General features: G+C 38.3%; 1 protein-coding gene across 3 annotated transcripts in view; it reads left to right on the top strand.

The window, feature by feature from the left end:
* Nucleotides 1-20,769, top strand: part of LOC135156906 (centrosome-associated protein 350-like) — a 34,788-nt gene extending 14,019 nt beyond the window's left edge. For all 3 annotated transcript variants that reach the window (XM_064110736.1, XM_064110734.1, XM_064110735.1), the window contains exons 12-28: nt 744-894; nt 1,422-1,651; nt 1,910-2,001; nt 2,221-2,449; nt 2,738-2,995; nt 3,478-3,927; nt 4,288-4,475; nt 4,877-5,564; nt 6,109-6,249; nt 6,625-6,983; nt 7,414-7,627; nt 8,279-8,505; nt 10,166-10,512; nt 11,026-11,186; nt 11,874-12,261; nt 12,612-13,603; nt 13,916-20,769. In XM_064110736.1, coding sequence (XP_063966806.1) covers nt 744-894; nt 1,422-1,651; nt 1,910-2,001; nt 2,221-2,449; nt 2,738-2,995; nt 3,478-3,927; nt 4,288-4,475; nt 4,877-5,564; nt 6,109-6,249; nt 6,625-6,983; nt 7,414-7,627; nt 8,279-8,505; nt 10,166-10,512; nt 11,026-11,186; nt 11,874-12,261; nt 12,612-13,603; nt 13,916-16,129 — 7,329 coding nt within the window. In that variant the 3' untranslated portion in view covers nt 16,130-20,769. The remainder of the gene's footprint in view (nt 1-743; nt 895-1,421; nt 1,652-1,909; nt 2,002-2,220; nt 2,450-2,737; nt 2,996-3,477; nt 3,928-4,287; nt 4,476-4,876; nt 5,565-6,108; nt 6,250-6,624; nt 6,984-7,413; nt 7,628-8,278; nt 8,506-10,165; nt 10,513-11,025; nt 11,187-11,873; nt 12,262-12,611; nt 13,604-13,915) is intronic.
* Nucleotides 20,770-21,295: the final 526 nt, after the last annotated feature.

Genomic DNA, 21,295 nt, shown 5'->3' with positions numbered 1-21,295 from the left:
TTGTAAACATGAACTCAGACAGAATTGGCCTTGAGCCAGTGATTGTTTTGGCCGTGGATGTATGCAGATCCTGTGCCAGATGACTGTATGTGGGTGTGTATATCATTGCTGAGTGTATGTGCCACAATACATGCTGAGAACCTGTTTTATCAATAACATACTGCCTCCAGCCAATCAAAGATTTTAGTAGCTTTTAACATATTGGTAATTGGCCTTATGAAACATGGTCCCAGATTCTGTCAAAGGTTTTGAACTGAAATGTAATGTGTCTTAAGAAAAAGTAATTATGATGGTAGAATTGGTATTGTCACTAAGTAAAGAAGAATCTGGGAAAGCCAACTGAGTTCTTTGATGCAATTTGTAATCAATTGCAGAACAAAGATGGCCAATCAAGATCATAGAAGAAGGATTGGTTTCTTACAAGGTACAACTGTTATGCCGAATTGCAGTAGATCAGAAACCTTTATATTGTAGGGTCGTGTCAAATTTTTTTGTCATTTTGATTATCAACTCAGTGGGTTACCAAGCCAAAATTTTATAAGGCAATTGAGAACTGACCAATATATCATAATTACTGGAAGTTAAAGACATTTTTATGCTTAATTAACAGTAGTTATGTATTTAGTGTACATTTCAGTTCAGTATTATTTTATTGTCCACATGGAAATTTGTTCGCTCACATTATAAACATTTGTAATAAAACATAACATATTACATCCTCTTGTGTATTAATTTTCCAACAGTTCAAAAGCTTACCAACACGTGTCCGACCTCAACATCTCCCTGACAGCAAACAGACCAACATGAACTTTGGTCCCTCTCCCCAGGGGCCAGAAAGGGATGGATTAAGTGTGATTGACATCTACATGAAACGGTATCAGGAGGCTCAAAGAGGTGCGTTTAATACTGTTATACCCTATAACTTACAGTTGTATAACCATAACTGAACATTTACAGTTGTATAACTATTACTGTTGTAAATGTGACAATGGAAATGTAACACTAAACTTTATCTTTTTTAAATATTTTTTTATTATAAAGTAAATGTATGTTCATATAAAATACACCTTTCTCACTTTTAGAGGTTGGTGATTCTTTGACTGGCAATATCTGACAAATATCTCCCCCCCCCAAAAAAAAAAATCATTTTTCATTATCTATTTCTCTGATATTTTATTCTAATGTTTTATAATGTAGAATGCTTATTCATAGATGTAATGACAAGCATTAGAAATTTTTAAAATTGGTTTTTGATTTCAGAGAAAAGTAGCTTGAAAGAAAGTACAGTTGTCAAATTTGGCTACCCATGGTAAACTATAGATGCAAATAATAGTTAATTATAGTACACCTTTGTTAAATAGGCCTTTTACTCTTAAAAATTAACAATGAGTTTAAACCTTGTGTCTGCTCTCCCCAAACAGACCTTATGACTAGGCAGAGCGGACGACCTGTGAAGCGAGACAAATCACCCAGCCTACCACAGTCCTACTCAGAAGACTTTACTGGAGGAAGTCAAGCATCATCACACATCCACTCTATTCCACTAGACAGTCCAGAGTACAGCAAGACAGGACGTAGCCCCATTCCCAGTTCATCTTCAGCTGATAATATCTCCCAACTCACCACTCCGAGGTCTAAACCATCAACCAAGGTAAAGTCATGTTTGTAGTCTCATTCCTGTCCAAAGAGGCCGCCTGCTCATTTTTTGTGAAACTTTGAGTTGTCACAATTTATTGGTGTATGGTTTATTTGTTGTGTGTTTTATTTTCTTTTCAAACCATCATTACTCAGTCCCTCAGAGTGAACCTGAATCCATTGGTTCCCTAGATGCTTACAGCAATCATTCATGCTCTTTTAGCTGTGGGGTAAATGCGACTCATCATTAAGCCATTTGTTTGTTTTCTTTCAGGACACTGTGACAAGCAGACCTCCAACTGGTAGATCAATATCATTACCTTCACCAAGGGACACTTCACATTCCTTTGCAGACAGTTCACACAGGTGAGAAGTGAAAAATCGATATAAAGATGAATTGTATTTAAAAGATGAGATTTTGTAAATTAAGTTTTGTGAAATATGTATGTGTCTACCAGGCAGATTGAATCAAAATCGTCTGATAGACCAAAAATATATTTATTTGCTGTGTATGAAGTATGAATTATCATTTGTCCCTGGTGGTAGAGATAAACATTTAGACTTCTATGTATTCCTCTGCTGCAGTTTGAACGTCTCTGACAAGAAAAGATCAAGAACACCGAGTCCCCGACCCACGACCTTACGCGACGCTGGAACCCAGACCCCTCCCAGCTCCAGGAGTTCCCCTTCCTCTATCAAGTCACGCTCGTCTAGCAGTAGAGGAAGCCATTCTCCACCCAGCGATGCTCGATCTCCCGTTAGTGATCACAAGTCACCGGTTGATGAGATTAGGTCCCTCATTGAGGATTTAAAGGTATTTTTTCTGTGATTTTTTTTCTTCAGAAAATGTGATCTTTAGAAATCTTAAAGAACTTGAAATTATGATATATTTACCTATACATTGCTTACAGCCATCTCTTATCTTGGTTGCAATAAGCACGAGTATGATGTTCAGATACAACAAGTATGCATGTTAAATTCAATGATTCAATATTTATGCTTAGATCATGCATGTAAAACTAACAAAGCCAGGTAAAAATTAAGTTGGGAATTTTGAAGAAGCTTGTGAAATGTTGAAATTATTGTTTACATTTCTTTCTAGAAATCTACATCTAATGGGGAGTCTGTGCACAGTGAAGGTGTCAGGAGTGGGATGTCGCCAGGGTCAAGGACATCACAAGGTCATTCACCATCTGTCAGAACACCTGTTGACTCGCCTACAACTCCTCAACCGAGTCAGAGTTCATTGCTTAGGATTACCAAGTCTCCAGTAAGAAGGGAGGTGCTAAGCCACTTCAAGCCCATCAGTCATCCTGCTAGTGAGATGTCTGCAAGGTCTACTGACCTTAGCGGAAGCACGGTGAGTTGTCTTGCTGTTGTGAAACTTTGTATTATGTAAACAATGAAAAGGAATGGATGTCTTTACAGTACTAAGGTCAGCTAATTTGGAGCGTAAAATAATTTCTCATGTGATGGACAGGCAGGATGTTGAATTTGGATGATTTTGAAATATCTCCTCAGATATATACATGGTATTATGAGTAAAATTTGATGTGGTGTATTTTTGGCAGAGCTTTTAATAACATTGTTTAAGGGTATCTAGAAAATGGAAGCCAACATTGAAATTTAAACTTGAGATAGTTGAGAGATTGAAATGCTGAAAATTGCTGTGAAAATCATATTTGTATATGACAGGCAAGTGCATTCCGTTCACTTGTAGCTATCATCAATATTCATCAATAATGATGAATTCATTTTACTGGTTTATTTTGTGTGTGTGTGTTGTGGTTGGACTCTTAGTCTTTACCAAATATTAACTGCATATTCTATATTCTTTGATAGACTTCAACGCTGACTTCAACGATTCTCCAGCCAGGACCAAAGTTTTATTCACCTAGTGCACTCCAACTCAAGATGGCAGCAGAGCTCAACCTTCTGGAAACCTTGGAGGAGTCTGTGCGGCAACTCTCTGAGGTAGAACGCACCAGGGCAGTGTCCCTGGCCCATGAGGAAAGCGCCTCTCTGGCCAAGATCCTGCAAAACCGTCAGCGTGATCATGAGAAGGAGCTGCAGATGCTGTCTTTGAAGGCCAAGCAGGAGGTTGAAGAGGCCAACAGGCAGTTGGAAGAGGTCAAGCAGAAGGCAGTTGAGACGGCGCTTGAGGCAGAACAAGTGCTGGTGAAGGCTAGGAAAGATGCAGCATCGGAGACCAGGGACTCCGCGCAGAAGCTGCTCATGACCCAGGCCGATGCTGCAAGGATAACAGCAGAGGCTGCCAAGCAACTTGCTGAGGTGAAAAAGATCAAGCAATATGTTAATACCTATATATGGCTCTGCAGAATAGCTGATATCTTTAGCATTCTGTATTTCTTTCTTTATGAAATCTGCTTAGAAGTATACACAATATACCTCTTTTTTATTTTGTTGTACAATTACCAAGGTACATCAAAGTAGTTTTGATGCCATTAGTTGAATTTCATCAATATAAAGTGAATCTCAGTGAAGTCCAGGATATTAGAAGTTGGTTTATCACTCTGAATCACTTTTTAGTACTGTGCATTTTTTTATACAAGGAAAAACAAAATTGAAAGTCCTGTTGTGCATATTACTTCAATTTGTATAATTTCTGCATTATTATTATTTTTTTCATAGGCTCACAAGGTATCTGTTAGTAAGCCATCACCTCCACTCCCAGTGGATCCAGGCCATGTGGCAGCAGAGTCTGCAAAGGCAGCAGCAACGGCAGCAGTGACAGCAGCCCTGGAGCAACAGAGACTGCATCAGAAGGATATGCTACACGAGATGAGAGCTTCAGTGCATCCCCCACCACCAGTCACAAGGTAAGAAGATGTCTGATACACAGCCATATAATGAGAAGAAATTGCTGGAGAGGCGAAGGATATAAATGATGGTGATGAGGATGATGATTGGGATGATGATGATGTTAGGGATGGAAATGGTTATAATGATGACAGTGATGTTTTTACTGAGGGTAGTGATGGTAATAATGATAAGGATGGTGATGTTGCTGATAATGGTGATGATGATGATGTTGCTGCTGCTGATGATGTAGATGTAGATGTGGAGAAGGGGGGGGGGGTAGCAGGGGGTGTTTGTGGTACTGGTGATAACGTGGTAGTTGTGATTTTATTGGTGATTAGTATTCTGCCTTGAATCAAATTACACTAAAAAGTTGCATTCTGGACAGTTTATGCTATAAAAAATCTTTCCCCCCAAACAGGAGTGTTGCTGCAGGAAACTCCAGGCCAAGCTCTATGACACCTAGCCGAAGCACGGACACTAGGACACCCTCCGCTCACTACTCTGAAGACTTTACCAACACATCATCATCTCATACTCCATCTTCAGCCTACACGGCGTCGTCCTCTCATCGGGTCCTCACTGCTCAAGACAGCTCATTTTCCCGTCAATCTGATGCCTCAAAGAGCATCAAGACTGCCAGTGATTTGTCATTAGGACTCCCTGACCAAACTGATTCAATAGCAACAGCCAGTGACATCGTATCTGGTAGAGATACAAGTAAAAGCGCAGCCAGTGTTGCTAGTTCATCCATTAGAACTGAATCTGGTGCCAGGGCTGCCAGCTCAATCACAAATGACAGTGTAACTGAGGACATAGACAATTCAAAATCCAACCAGTATTCCCTTTCCTTTGAGGATTCTGATTCCTCTTCTCGGAGCTCTGTCCTGAGTGTCGTGTCTCCTTCACCGGATAAATCTGAGACCAAGAGGGATTCCCGTCCTGTATCGAAGCATGCCGTCAAGGACAGACCAGACTCTTCAGACTCCATGCAGTCTGACAAGGAAGGATCTTTCAGTGGTGTGACCATCGAGGTGCTTCAGAAACAGCTCAAGGAAGAAGAGTCCAGGTCCCAACAGCAAGTCACCTTATTGAAGCTGAGGGAGAAGGTACCTGGAAAAATATTTTTATTGTGCTATATCTTTGTCATAGTGCTCACAATGTCATAATGATAACCAATTGTATTCTGTATTTTGAGTGGTATTTTTCATTACCAGTTTTTAATGGGGGGAGGGGATCAGGTGAAGTAATATTTTCACAGATGTGAAAAATCTTGAAAAGATGCTGCGATGTTGATTATTTTGTTTGGGGGAAAAAAATCATAAATCATGCAGATAAATGCATACATTGTTTTCATTATTGTTTCTCTCACAGAAGTCCTATTGATGCCAGACCTTTAATAGAGGGAAAGCAATTCAAATTATCAAAGCCTAATTAAATTCTCATGTCATTTGTTATGGGAATTTCTCACATATTTTGGTAGAGACAAAGTTAGAAATTGGGGGAATGTTTGGAACATTTGCTACACAAGAACAAACTCTTATAGCCATTATAATTACTATCTTAAAGTAAAAATACAAATGAACTTTAGACTAAAACATGGGTCAAACAAACAATAAGATGACACCTAACATTCCTATATCATGTCATCAGGTTCTGGTTGATAAGACCAATGCTGAGCTGGAGTGGTTAGAGCATCAGAAACGAAGGCTTAAGGAGAAGGACGATCAGGATGGTGTCACCAGTCTTAGGAAGAGACAAAGAGCTCTGTTGTCCAAGCTTCAGATTGAGCAGGTCAGTAGCACCTTGATGCTTTCACAGCACTAAAACCCTCTCACACAAGGATGGACCTTGTAGAAACGGGTCAGGATATTGCTTAGAAAGTATTGAGAAAAAGGCTCACTTGGAGGAACGAATGAAGCATGTTAATTATTTATTCCAGAAGTATGTGGAATGGGTTATTCTCTTGTTCTTTCAATAAAAGCAAGGTTTATACAGGGAATTTGTATGAAACAAAACATGCAGCTGTTTTCTCCCTTCATATCGGATTCAGCTATTGTTTTTCAGTCGATATTCGTTTTTCTCTTTGAAAATGAAGTAGTGACTTTTCGTCACATACTTATTTTTTAGATGATTCATGTTTTCATCTTTCTTTGATCCATTCCCTAGAATGAGATCAAGCAGATGTTGACTTCACAGAGGCAGGCAAGCCTCGAAAGGCAGCGCCTGCTCCACCAGCAGCAAGAAATCGCCAGAATGCGTCGAGCCACTGCTCGCTACAAAGACCAAATGAAGGATCTGCCACCAGCATCACCCAATGTGTCCTCCATTCTGCCAACTCCCAGTGAAGGAGACGATGCCTCAGTAGGAGGCTCCATGTCAGGGTCCATGTCTGACTCCATGCTCCTGTCACCTCCAGGAGGAGAAGCGGCAGCAGCCAGGGATTCCACCATGGATGCCTCAGCCATGGAGAAGCAAGCCAGGGTCTTGCAGAAGCTCAAGATGCTGCAACAGCCCCTTAGTATGAAGTACGTTCATGTAGTATGAGAGAAAAGTGAATGAATAAAATGGTGAATTAAAACATAAAAACCCATCTAATTCAATGTTTAATTTCATTTCCATTGAAATATCTTCTGTTTGTCTGTAAATTCCAAAAAAAGGTGATGCAACCAAAATATTCTAATTCAAATATATGGAATTACCCCTGCCCCCTACTTTTAATAGATTAATACATGTATATATCATTAATACACTATATTATGTGTTTAAAATGAGCAGTTCTTAGTGCTTTCTTGATAGACTGCAGCTTTTTTTTTCTTCAGTCTAATATTTAAAGGTTGGAAGGTCTCTTGGTTCTTTTATGCTTATATTACATCCTTTCACAAATCACACTTTGATCTGCTCTTTAAACTGACTGCCTATGGTATATTGACATATTTATTCTGTCTGATCTTGTAGGTTACTGATGAAGCGTGAGATGAAGTTAAAGAAGAGGCGGAAGAATGCTGAAGAGCTCCTTGCTTGGAAGCAGCGACTGGACGAGGAGGAGAAGCATGTAGCTCACATAGAGCACGAGGTCCTTCACCTCTGGGATGGTGGGAAACGCAAGATGAAGCCCACTGCTGATACCTCCTCCTCAGCCCCTGCTTCACCTGCTCGAGATAAGACCAAGGTAGGACACAATTCTAAATAACCTCTAGTTTTGTATGTATGCTTAGATTTATCCAAGGCCGTTAGATGCCCCATAGATTGGCCTAAATGCTCTTTTTATTGGCTTTGGATATTACCGAGCCTTTTTAAATTTTCCTCTTTAGGGATATAATAAATAATTATACCCCTAAAAAAACCAAGGCCAAAACAGGCCAAAATGCCTGTACATCAATTAAAGGGCCTATGAAGTCCTTTGAAGGGTAGTATGTTTATAAAAGACTGAAGTAAAGTCATAGATCTATTGACCAATAGATTGGAAGAGGAGGCCAGAAATCCCTAGAACAATACTCTAGCGGTGCTAGGCTACACAATTTGATTCTAATGGCAACCCAATCTTTCTCTGCCCGATGAAGGCTGCTAATTCTGGTGACCGCAACATAATGAATGTCTTCTTAATGGTGTCTTCATTTATTTCAAACTTTAAGCTTAACACTTGCACAAGGTTCAATGTTTGTGCTGCATTACCATAACAGAGACTAAACACCACTTTAGTCTCAGTACTAGGTGTTCAAGTTAATCCTGTATAATCCTGACTCTATTTGGCTATCGATAAGGAATCACTTCCTAGTGTAGACCTGACTCTTTGTACCATAATGAATCTTGAAATTAACAGAGTGATAGGGATGAGGAATCGGAGGATTACTCTATGCCAAGCAGCAGTAGTAAGACAGATGTCAGTACGACCAGGTCTCACTCTCAACACCCCAGTGTCAAGACCACTCCTAGTCCTGATCCTAGACTGGGTAGCAGTAGTGATGCCTCAATAGTGGAAGATATACAAAGTAAGACCAGTAGCATTGCAGAGGAGATAGGATCCGAGAAGTCTCAATCGGCAAAAAGGTGAGCAAGTTTGTATAAAGGGTCACATGGTCTGAGGCCATTTGGCCAATCAAATCTTTGCTTAGTGCCAGTTTTGTCCCTTCTATTATATTGTGGTCCTGTTTCATCTACGACCAGTTTTTGTATTAACTAGATGGGCTTTTTACCATTTATAATTCTGTTTAGTTTCCTACTTCACCTTTGTCTAATTTGTGAAATAGTTACTTAAAGGGACATCATAATACATACAATCAATTGCAAGTCAATTTTATTGACATTAATGACAAATTTTTCAGTTCATTGTCAATACGACATTGATTGTTGGGTGGTATTTTATAAACGTGTTTGAAATTTACTCACTTCTTGAAACACTACTGGTGACCCTTTCCTGAACTAAATCTCATTACCATTACCAATAGACTGTATTCCCATCAGCTGAAGATGAAATCCTATATGTTTAGGTTTGTATCCCTTGCTGAAAATTTGTTGCTAGTTGATTGGTCAAGAGTCCTTCACGTGACTACTCATAGCTTAGATGATAAGCCAATTTCGCATAAATTAGAGCTAAGCCAATCTAGATTTTGTCCAGATCATGGAGATGGATCAGTTAGAACTAGATTTCAAATACTTTTCATTCAAACTTTTATATGGAAGGGATATAAAATAGATATACTGGGTGTTTCTTTAGAACGTACGGTGGGAAGTACTCATCCTTGGTTGGTCCGGCAATTTTACTATTTTCACTCGGCTCTTCGCTCCCTGTGAAACATAATAATTGCCAAACCAACCTCAGATAAAATAATTCCATTATACTTTCTCACACCTGATATATTTGTATAATAGGACAGCAATCATGTTGTCAAAATTCATTTTACACAAAAGGGTCACCAACTGTCCATTAAATCATGTGTAACAAGCTTAATAAAATGGCTCGCTGCCTGGTCTGCATATTTTTATCATAAAGTAAAATAGAAATGGCACTGTACAGCATGACATGTAGCTCTCCATGACAAGATTAGTGGATTACCTTGGGATTAATAGAGGATCAAGATAATGCTTTGAATGTTTCCTGTCTAGATCTGATGACTGGCCTGCTAATCTCTAATGATCATAAATATTCTTGATCATGGATAATAGTAAAAACAGAAATGTAATGGATAAGAAGGAATGTGCACATGCAAATAAATAACAAAGACAACATTTTGTAATTTCAAGTGTTGACCTTCTAGTGTCTGTATGATATCATTATTCTGACCTCTATAAAGTACAGTGTCCATATTTTGATGTACATTGCTCTATGCACTTTCCAATATTTATGTAAACAACTCTCATTTTGTAAATCTGAGCTTTTCGAATCTGTTTGATGTTGTAAATAAAAAAATATATTATTAGCTTTTTCGTTTTGTAGAAATGAAAACATACCTCTATTTCTGTCACAATAGAACAGTACATGAAAGTAGTAGTTTGATGTCTCTGATATATTAATTCATATTAATAATTTGTTAGATCATGCTGTATCCATTGGATAAAAAAGGATCTAATTATCATTTAAAGATTCACATTTATTTGATTGGCTGGTTATTATTTCTAATTTTTGAAAACAACTGGTTATACCTCAGTGGAATCTACTTCAGTTTTATCCTTGGACTCATCGTCATTTTCCCTCTTTTTTTCCCCCCAGCATTACTGAGAGCCCCCATACAGGAACTGAACTGTCCAGTGACGATACCATCAAGGAAGCCTCTGGCCTTCATGAATACACCAGTGATTCCTTTGAGTCTACTGCTGATAGAACTCTCACCCCATCAAAACACAGCACCCACCAAGGCCAGGTGCCTCCTGTCGGGGTATCCACCCCACCAGGCAACGGTCCGACTGCCCTTAGCTCCTCAACACCCAAGTCTGTGAGCAGTGCAAGCACGGTGGCGTCATCGTCAAGAAGAGGTCCCTTCATACCGCGCAACAGGAACCGACATCCATCAGACAGTGGATCGGAGTCTGAGAAATCTTTCTCACAGACTATGTCAGGTTAGTGTCGTTCCCCAAAAGCTGACTTCATGTTAGATTGTTGTTGCCTCATATTTCCCTTTTTTAAATAGTCTATACCTGCTTGGCCAAATTCAGCTTGAAGGGATTGAAGGCTGAGTTTTCAGCGATGTCACTTTTAAGACAAAACCATGATTTTGAAATGACACAATGACAGTATTTTTATAGAAAATATCTCATTCTAAGTAATTTTCAAGCTGCAAACAGAATCTTTGTATTATACATGTAGTTCAAGACTTCACTCAGATAAATTTACAAGGGTAATTTTTGCTAGATTTCATTTGAGATTTCAACATCTTAAAATTTTCTCTTGAAAATTTTGTAATCGTGGATATCACTCATCTGCCTTTGTCACCTCCAATCAGAAATATAATGGAATTCCAGTTATTGCTCACGAATGTTATGTTTTTATCCTGTGTATATTCAATGACATTTTGGTTGTAAATACATAACCATTCTCACTGGAATAAACTCACCACATTTTCCTTTGAACAGAAACTGCTTCTGACCAGAGTGATATTGAAGGTCGTGTGCGAGCTTTGAAGGACGCCCTCAAGAGGAGAAAGATGGAGGCAGATCGCCTGAGGAAGCAACAGAAGAGACTGAACCGAGAGAAGCTGAAGGCCCAAGAAGCAAGTTTGAAGAAACAACTTGAGGTAAGATTTTTCTCTTCATGTATGTTCTTTCCCACACCAAACCCTTTACACCAAACCATTCTTTTGGTGTAAAAGGATTGTAATCAACATTAGGCCAATTCTGTATTACATCTGACTATCTGTATGTGGTACCTTCCACTTTTCATATGAAAAGTTGTAAAATACTCTCCACTTATCTTGGCTTGAACTGTATGTTAATTGAAGTAAGAATGGGGAAAAGGGGGTCAGGCATACCACAAGGTTGATTATTTTGTTGAATTGCTTGTAAGTAACTAAGAAATAACAAAGCCTGAAGAGGGAGGGTTGAAACTAACCACTAGACTTTCAAATTACTTAGGGAAGCAGCAGACATTGGTCCTATCTAGAATGGTGGTAAACAAGACCTTATATTATGAAAAGTCTTCTGTCATGGGGGGGGGGGGGGGGGGTGGTCAAGATTCCAAATTGGAAATTTTGTTTTGATGAGAGACACATTGATGAAAGTGTTTCATTTTGTGTGAGGTATTTTATTGAATATATCCATTCCCACAGTCAAAAAGCTGATTGAAATGATTTTCTGGAAAGTGCAGAGTTATACATAAAATCATTATTAAAGAAATTTCTATCTAAGTAGCTTGCACTGAGTGGGAAAATGACATGTTTTTCCTACTAATATTGCTTTACAATTATAAATTCTATTCCCTGCAGACCTATGACAGGTTCGTAGAGACCACCAAGGCCGAGCTTGAACAGGAATCCAAGAAGCAGAAGTTACCAGCAAGCAGCCATCTTCTTGCTACACCCTCTGCCAAACCACAGATCAAACAACCCAAAGCTGGCACAGACTCCCTCCGTCACGCCCGCGCCCTGCGTCAGAGGACAGCCTCGGATAGCAGTCAAGAGGGTGCCCTTTCTGAGGCAAGGAGTGTGGCATCTATAAAGGGAGGACCCAGCATGTCTGAGAGTGGACGATCGAGTAGGTCCAGTCTTGAGGGAGGAGTCACCGGAGAAGAGAGAGTCCCAAGTGTTCTTGGTGGTTCCCTGTCCTATTCATCATTCAGTGCTACCTCCTCACCGAGCACACACCACAGTGAAGGTAAGCAAAAAAAAACTGACATTCCATTCCTAGAAAGGCAGTACATGAATCACTTTTCAGTTTCCATACATGTGGGAGGTATATAGATATATGGATGAACTCCCTTTCCCTCTCCCTTTCCATTCTCGGTTTCCATGAACTTCTTTTAAAATAATAATTTGCGAGATGTATCTTTAACTGAAATTATTCTTGAATGTTATCTTTCTAGTTGCCATCTGCATAAAATATGCACATGTATGTATAAAAATCTCTCTCTAGCGCACATTTTACGACTGAAATATCATCTCTAAGACACTTGTCAATAATTTATTTTGTAACTTAAGAAATTTCTTTCTTGATTTCGTTTTCAGGTGGAGTCAGTCCCAAGTCACCATACAGCCTCTCCAGGGACCACAGTGCTTCGGCCAGTAGTAGCATTGCAGAAGACATCAGTATTAGGAGTGATTATTCAGATAGAGAGAGCGCACAGGACTCTGAGAAATTTGACTCTGAGGATCATCGGAAGATAAAAGAGAAACTACAGCAGCAACATCACGAGGAGGTAAAGGATATAGAAAGAACTTCAAGTGTTGGTCTGATTAATGGAAGAAGATCAGGGGATGGAAGGGATGCAGAAGAGGACCTTCCAAAGACTACTCCAGGCATAAGCCCACCATTGGCTTACAGACCTACCCCATCACCCGCAGCTGAAGTTGATGATGATGTGTCTGTTTCATCCTCTGTTCCAGAGGAGATTATCTCTGCAGCCAGCATACAAACTCAGGACTCGTTCGAAGAATCAAAGTCTGCTGTCATTATTTCAAACTTGCCAGAATCTGATCATGAGCTGTCCCTTGGGGACAGTTTTGTGGAGTCTCCAAGACATGCACATAGTTCTCCACCAGCTTTGCAGTCATCTGAAAGTAGAAAAGCCTCTGTTACTCCAGTCCCTGAGGATGCCTCACAGAGGAGCCAACAATCAATACCTAGTTCCATCCATGTACGCTCTTCGCACTCTAGTGTCAAATCTGAAGCCAGCTACAGTGCAGATTTTATTGAATCATCTCCCACATTGAAGCGGCCAAGCTCCAAATCTGATACTGACGAGGATATCAGCGAACATTTGAGTGAAGTGAGTGAAGTGTCTCTTGCGAAGAGTAGCCCTAGTCAGTCTTCAGGGCACCTGGTATTTGACTTGAAGGACAAATCCCCTGTTCATGAAGATCCCAGTCTTGATCTTCACCTCAACCAACCAGAAATCACAATAATCCCTCAAAAGCCAGAAGAGGGGGAAGAAGAGGTCTTTGATGACAAACCTGCTCATGACATATTTGCAGATGCTACACCGGAGCCAGAAATTAAGGTTTGCATTTTATTTAGATGTTGTTATTATATTTTATTGATAGAACACCAATCTAGATTGTAAGTTTAACATATTTGTCAGCCACTTTATATCGAAAAGTTAAAGTTTATTAATATTTCACAGTTATGATTCAGAGTACCACATTCTTCAATATTCCTCCCTTTAAAAAAATTCTATACTTCAAAATAATTTTAGAAATCCTTTATAATGATATGAAAATTATTAGAAGATCAATACCAGCCTTTTTGTCTTTAATCAAGCCATTCATTTATTGAAAAAAAAAAAAAATTCTCCTTTTTCTATGTTATACAGGAGGTTCTTCCCGGCTTCCAGATAGGGGATCGTGTTCTCATTGGTGGGAAAGAACCTGGCACCTTGCGCTTCAAGGGCACCACCCAATTCGCTACCGGAAACTGGATAGGTATTGAGCTTGATGAGCCAGAAGGAACCAACAATGGTACCCTCAATGGTGTGACTTACTTCATCTGTAAACCAAACTATGGTATCTTTGCCCCTGAAGATAAGATTGTTCACCTTCCTAAGGAATATAAGCCATCTCAGGATTCTCAGGATGAGGAAGCCTCTGAACAATCCTCCATCGAGGAAGACCTTCCAAGCCAATCATCTGTAAGGACAGTTTCTGAAAGCGAACTTGTCGGAACCATTAGTGTCGGTCATGACAAAGCCCTGGAGCATAGATCTAGAGAGGGCCAAGTGGAGGAAGAGGACAAGGAGAGCGACAGGTCACTATCTCAACTCACATCAATCCAATCTGAGGACATTCTTGAAGCAGCCACAGAAGATGAGATTTCTGAAGGTGGCATTGATGATGATGCCTTAGAGAAGCTCATTAGCCATGCTGCAGAAGCAGTAGAGTCATTCTCTTTGGACGAACCTGGTCTGTTGAAGGTAGATCCAGCTCTTGAGACACCCAGAGGAGCACCAGAGGATGAATATCCAGACATTGAAGAACTGCCTCATGAGGATGAACAGAAGGTTAAGCAGAATGAAGCCGAAAATCTTATAGTGGACTCAATTACAGATCACTTGACAGAAATAATTGTGAAGGACACATTTGATGCTGTACTAGAAATAGCCGGTAAACAGCAACAGGATGAAGAAGAAGAAAAATCAAAAGACAGTTTATTGAAATTGCTTGTTTCTACGGAGTCACCAAGGAGTGATAGTGAATTTTCTGAAGTGCCCATTGAAAAAGCAGAAGAAGAAATTCCAGAGAAGGAACCAAAACAGAGTGCTGAGAGGCAAGCAGAATCTGTAGTTAAGTCATTGTTAAATGAAGCCATTGGTGAAGCTTTGAAGTTGAGAAAGCAGAAGAATGCAAAAATTGAACTTGCCAATGAGAGAGTAAAGAAAGAGGAATTAGAGGTGTTGGCATCGCAGGACATTAAAACACCAGAGGATTCATTGTCTCCAGAGCTTCGGGCAGAAACTCCTTACACTCCAGATAAGAGTCCTGAAAGGAAATTTGACAATATTTCTCCTCTTGATGATGATATCTTTATAAATAGGGTACATGTTGAGTCCAGCTCTGGTAGTGATAATCTTCCTGTGGCAAGACCAGGCTCACCGATCTTTGGTGAATCTGGAAGCGTGAGCCCAGATGCACTGAATGAGAAACTTGAGCAACTCCAGCTCCTAGATAAAGACATTCTTGAGGCAGATCTGTTTGGAGATCAGGAATGGTTTGATGATGAATTTGGCTCCATGAAGAAAAGTCAAAGCATCATCAAGGTACCAGAGAGGATAGTTTCACCAAAGAAAGCAGAGACTCCCGCAGGTGTGGCTGCCCAGGAGGCAAAGGTTGCAGCTAAACAGAGAAATGCTAAGTTAGACTTGAAGAAGATAGTAGAAGAACCATTCTATGCAGTGCCTCATAATATCAATGATGTGAAAGATCTTGCCAGCCAATCAGTTACAGTCTTCCATGAAAAGGTGCAAAATGACGAGTCAGTTATAAACATTGTGCCACCACCTACCATTATGGGATCTGATACCAAAGGATCTGACATTGAAAGCACAAGTCGTAAAGCATACAAGAACTTGATATTTACGTTGTCTGGTGAAGTCTATCAAGCCATCTGCCAAGAGCAGGAACCGACCGTCCAACCTCCTTGGATGAAACCCAAGCGAAAGCCCCGTCGATACTTCTTTCAGCAGCCTCCGAGCAATGAAAGTGATATGGCTACAGCTGTGGAGGGGCAAGTATTGGCCCTTTCTGGTCTCATTACCAAGCAAAAACCTGTTGGTGCTGTAGGTGGCAGCAAACTTGGCAAAAAGAAAGATCATGTTGATGAGATTCTGATCGATGAACTCAAAGAGGAAGAGCCAGAATGGATAGACTATGACAATGATGAACTCTCCGTCAAAATGCAGCTGGCGGATGCACTCTTTGAGTCGTTGCTTGTTGACACAGCTATTGCTCTGCATCAGATTGAGGATAAGAGGAAAGCAAGAGCTGAACGCCGCCAAGAAGATACCTTCAGCCACCATGATGTAGAGTTTTGAAGAAGTGCTGGTGGCATGCGGGTGTCTCATCGATCAAGCAATGTGGCCGTGAGCAGCTGTCAACGGCTGTCTAGCAAAGATTGGGAACCGAGAACTCATCCTGATATTGCGCCAGAATCCTCATTCACTGTCAGTTTGATTATCAGATGACAGCGCCGTGGTCCTTACAGATCAGGGAGGAATATCCTTTTGGTAGGTCACTACTGAATTTGAGGGCAGCAGTTCTCCCATAATGATGGTTAGGTGCTAGGAAGTGTTGTATTTCTTTTCCAATGAGATTAGCTCTCTGGCCATGTGCAATGCTTTTACTGATTACAATCACGAAGTTTGTATGTTTTTTTTTTGAGGGGGGGGAACAAATCCTTGATGTGTCTCACTCATCATTATCAGTGGCCATCTGCAAAGAATAGATTATCATGGTAGCTGTGTTAATGGACGAGGCATATTTTTGAAAATAAAATTAGTTGGAAACCATCTCATGAAACATGTATTATCTGGAAGGGTGCTAACAGAATGACAGATATTTGACACTCTTATGACAAAATTTTGTTATTAAAACAGAATATGCAGAAGACTTGCCATTGTCTTGCTCCAGCAAGGATGTTGGCATCTTGTTTTAATCCATCTAAGCCAAAATTTGGGTTATTTTCTCTATATTTGATGTATCCTATATCAATTTATTGTGACACTTTTGAGCTGCATTCATTCAGTGTGTGGTTTAAGTCAGTTAGTGAACTGTTGATGAAGGGTGATGCATATATTGATTACCTAATGATATTACAATTGATGATCATAGCATATTTAATGCATCATTGCTCAAATGGAAACTATTCAGAGGCATAATTGGCACATTTACAATATGCAGCTTGAAATGTGTGTGAAAATGAAATATTTTAAGATTATGGAACTCTAAGCGAAATTGTATACTTTCTGTGGCATAGAATATATCATAAAATTGTGTTGCATAATCACGTATCAAATATCTGTGTTTTATATTTTCATTTGTTTCTTGAAGTAATGGGGAGGTAGGTAAGATTCTGTATTGCTAATTAATCCTTGATATTCACAGTATATACTGGGGGAAAATGAAAATACTCGTAGAAATACCGATGCTAGTTTAGGGAGGACAATTAAACCAGATATTGGCCCACAAAATGTTCTTGAATGAAGGTGATATTTCGGGTTTGTAGTACATTACTATTTGATCAAAACCATAAAATCTAAAGACATTGTTATGAAAGAGTAGAAATTAGTATCTAATTGCTTAGTAATGTGGTCAAAAGGGTGGTTATACATGTATTTGCATAAATCCCTGTTTAAAAAAAAAAATTCCTTTGTGTAGGTCATATTTTAGGGCTTTGAAATAAATTCCCTTTCACAATTGCTAGTAGGACTGCTTCTAACAGTTGCCATTATGTGCAACATTATATTGTGACCAAATAATTACAAACGGTCGCATTTTATAAGCAATTGTGAAACCCCCTTAAAATGACTATTTGACCAAACCATAAATTTCAAAGAAGTTGTCATGAAAGTTTTGAATTATTTTTTTTTAAACAAAGCAGAAACTTGGCTTCGATCAGCTTATGATCTAAAATGTGTTGCTTGATGTCTTGCTCTCGGTTCTTTCGAAGTTCCTGTGCATACTGTAGTCATGTTAATCGCTTGTTAATCATTGATGTGATTTTGATGCAATGAAAGTTTTCTTCCATACTGGCCAAAGGGAAGTGCCTATGTATTGGTTCCTTATGTCTAAAAAGTGAAATGAATTGAGTTCAAAACGTTGCACTTTCATCCATCCAGATTAGATTTCTTTTTTTTTCTTTGTGTTATCGAGAGAAAACAAAATGGTTTGCAATAATGGTTGGATCATATTTTGCATCTATATGCATTAATCATTGAAGAGCTGATACATTTCTAAAATGTTATATATTGGTTACTTTTTAATGATTCAATAGTTTTATATCAATTTTTATACCTGGTTTGTGATGGTCTGTGAAATCCTGTTATTTGATTCTAAGCAAGGGTTATTTATGGGGTGAAACTTACCAACAAATGTAATACATGTACTAAACGCCTGTGGCTGTTATGTTTAGAAAAAAAGAGGTTACAACGATATCAATATTTGCATCGAAAAGCTGTATATGCTCCATACTACATCATTCCTTTTTCTCTTTCCTTCAAATTGTATGGATGTTAGAGAAGTGAAATATAGTCCCTGTCCATCAGTTCTTTTTTTTTTCTTCAAAATGATAGTTTACCCCATACATTTAGTAAACTTCAAATCCTGTCAAAGTTGACTACATTTTGTCCACAAATCCAATTCGACCCGTATGATATAAAGCATTCTGATCAAATTCATATTTGTCTCGTCATAGTGGTGATATACACAGTTGAGTCTCGGTCAAGTGACATTCGACTTTGAAGTGGTAAACTTTTAATAGGTTTTATGAAATGGGGCCCAGGTCTGCTATGCAAAATAAGTGTGAAGCTGCCTTTGATGTATTATGCCTGATTTATTGTTCATACAGCAACCTTGCCAATCGGTTTGCCCTATCAAATAAAGTTCATAAAATATAGATCTTAGTCTTTTCTATAAGCAGCAAGTTGTTTTCTTACCTGAAAATCGAGCTAAGCATTTTTATTTCCATGTTTTTGATGCAATGTTTTTAAGGGTTCATTGTCTACACGCAACAGGGTGGTCCTATATCACAAGGGAATTGGATTAATTGTCAATTAAAAGAAAACAACTGAATGGGAATAACTATTTTGCAATTGTTGCAAAACCTATATCTGATAAGGCCAAGATACAGAAATAGGTCATATGATAAAAAGAAATGGTCTGGGTGTATTCTCATTTGCTATTAGGAAATGATTAATTCATTGCTTTCATTCTAACTTGACCATCTTTAGGGGAAATGGGGTAACAATAATAATGAGAGTTGCAGAAATTACTGCAGGAGTACTAGTATTCCATCTGGATACCTGTAAGTTAGATAGCATATTTAAAGGAAATAACAGGTTATTCAAAGATCAAAAGCATTACATTTTATTCAAGCTACCTTAATTCAGTTCAACATTTTTTTCATCTGTAGCCCATAGTGGTGTAAGTTTAGATTAGTCCATCTTGTCAGTGTGTAAGTAATTCGGTTTTTACATTGATCTGTGGACCAACTTTTAATATGATCATTTGAAAAACGTGACCCAGGGCAAGAATCTCTGACCTCTGAAATATATGTAAATTCTTGATGCTGGCCAAGCGCCCAGCTTATTTCTCACAAATAACAAGCAAAATATAATTGACCAAATTTGTATAAACTATGTAGAATGCATGCATGGATGAATCAATATTGTTTGGATAAGAGGAGGTCATAGGTTATCAGGTCAATATGTGCTCCTAAAAAGTATAAAAACTGTGATAATATTTATCGAGTGGTGGTCGACAAGATCCATGATGTAACTCTCAAGAGATGATCTTGAATACAGTAGTCCACAAACACAGGCATATTGACGACCGAGTCATTTTAATGTTGTTACCGGAATCCTTGCCTTTTATATGTATTATTGTATTATCCAGTCCAATATTTTAAAGCTTATCTTTATATCATATATCTGTAAAGGGAGGAACAATCCTCTTTATTTTGACATTCTACTAAGTATTTTGCACTTCACCAAGATGTACATGCTATATTTTGCTATCATTTTCATATATAAAAAGAGGTATTTTAATAATTTGTAATTCAGTGTACATTTTGATAAAGTGTCGTTGACTAGGGGCAATTATGTTACTCAGAAATGGTTTGGAATTTGACAGTAAGGATTTAGCAGCTGGAGTGGAGTGTATTTAGATGAAACTGAGCTATACATGTAAATGCAAGTGAATATGTTAACACTTTTGTTCTACCATTTATTGTCAAGTATGTGTTGGGTTGTTGATATGTAAATATATAGATTTTGTCATTTTGGTGGATCATTTTCAAGGTGATGATGATGTTTGAATTGGCATATCATGTTAAACATGGCCAAGTGCAAATATGGTATTCTATGTGTAATATTTTAACATGTGGGTATATTGTGAGGATGGCATGTATATTCACTTCACCTGGATAAAAATCTAATGAATCACAGACGTATTCACTTTTTCTATCCATTAACTCTTATTTATTTGCTTATGCCTGAAATAAGACAAATTTTACGTGAAATGTGTCATATACTCAGAGTTTTTAAGCATCTCCACTTTTTTGATTTGCAGGAAAATTGTGACGGCTGCAATATCCTTTTATTTATTATTTTACCAGCAACTTTGTACATTATAATGGAAATTTTCTTACCAAGTGCATTTAACTTGCATGTTTGTAGGATTTGTTTTTTTTATGAATTTTATTATTATTACATGAACATTTTATTGAAAATAACTATTGCTAGGATGCTGTAATGATGAGAAGCCTGAATGAAAAAAAAGACATAAATTTTGTAAAGATGATAATGCCTTGTACATATAATTCCTGATGTAGATATATATGTCTAAATGTATATGAGAATGTACAATGTATAGGAGTATGTGTTATAATGTAAATAATAAACTTACTGATCATAATGTGAATAAAAGGCAATTTAAGAGGGCCCCTCATATCAAACAATATTTTGTTTCCTTCTCTTTTTTTTTCACATGGTCATATTTTCTCTTGAAAAACCATATGTTTCTTCTGAAAATCATCTTTAAATTGGCAACAATTTCATTTTTCTTTCATTTATACATGAAATATGGTAAGGTGTTGGAAGTTGATGTTTTTTGTTGGAGTAACAACAAAACCTGCTATTCATCACTGTACTTCACATCAAGTTGGTGTTGGGATTTACCTCTAAAAATATGACCCAGAGTCTATGTTGAAAGCGGGTGTTAACTGTGGTCTGCTGGACTGAGTATCACAGTTGTCAAATTTCTTTGTGCCTTTTCTCCGTTTTCCATCCCTAGTCCTTAGAAATTCAGAGTCTGTGGTCTCAAGTTTGGTGTTGTCAATGTGGGAATATCACTTATAAACAGAATGAAAACATCACAGTGAAATCATCTCTTTCAGTAAAGATGAGTGCTATATTCATCTTGGATTTTCTAAAAATTGGTTTCAAGGAGTAATGGAATACATGTACATTCTTAATAATTAACTG

This window comes from Lytechinus pictus, chromosome 15 (assembly GCF_037042905.1).
Source record: "Lytechinus pictus isolate F3 Inbred chromosome 15, Lp3.0, whole genome shotgun sequence".
Classification (NCBI taxonomy): domain Eukaryota; kingdom Metazoa; phylum Echinodermata; class Echinoidea; order Temnopleuroida; family Toxopneustidae; genus Lytechinus; species Lytechinus pictus.
Note: the sequence above shows the minus strand (reverse complement) of the source record. Positions and strands in the feature narration are given on the sequence as shown.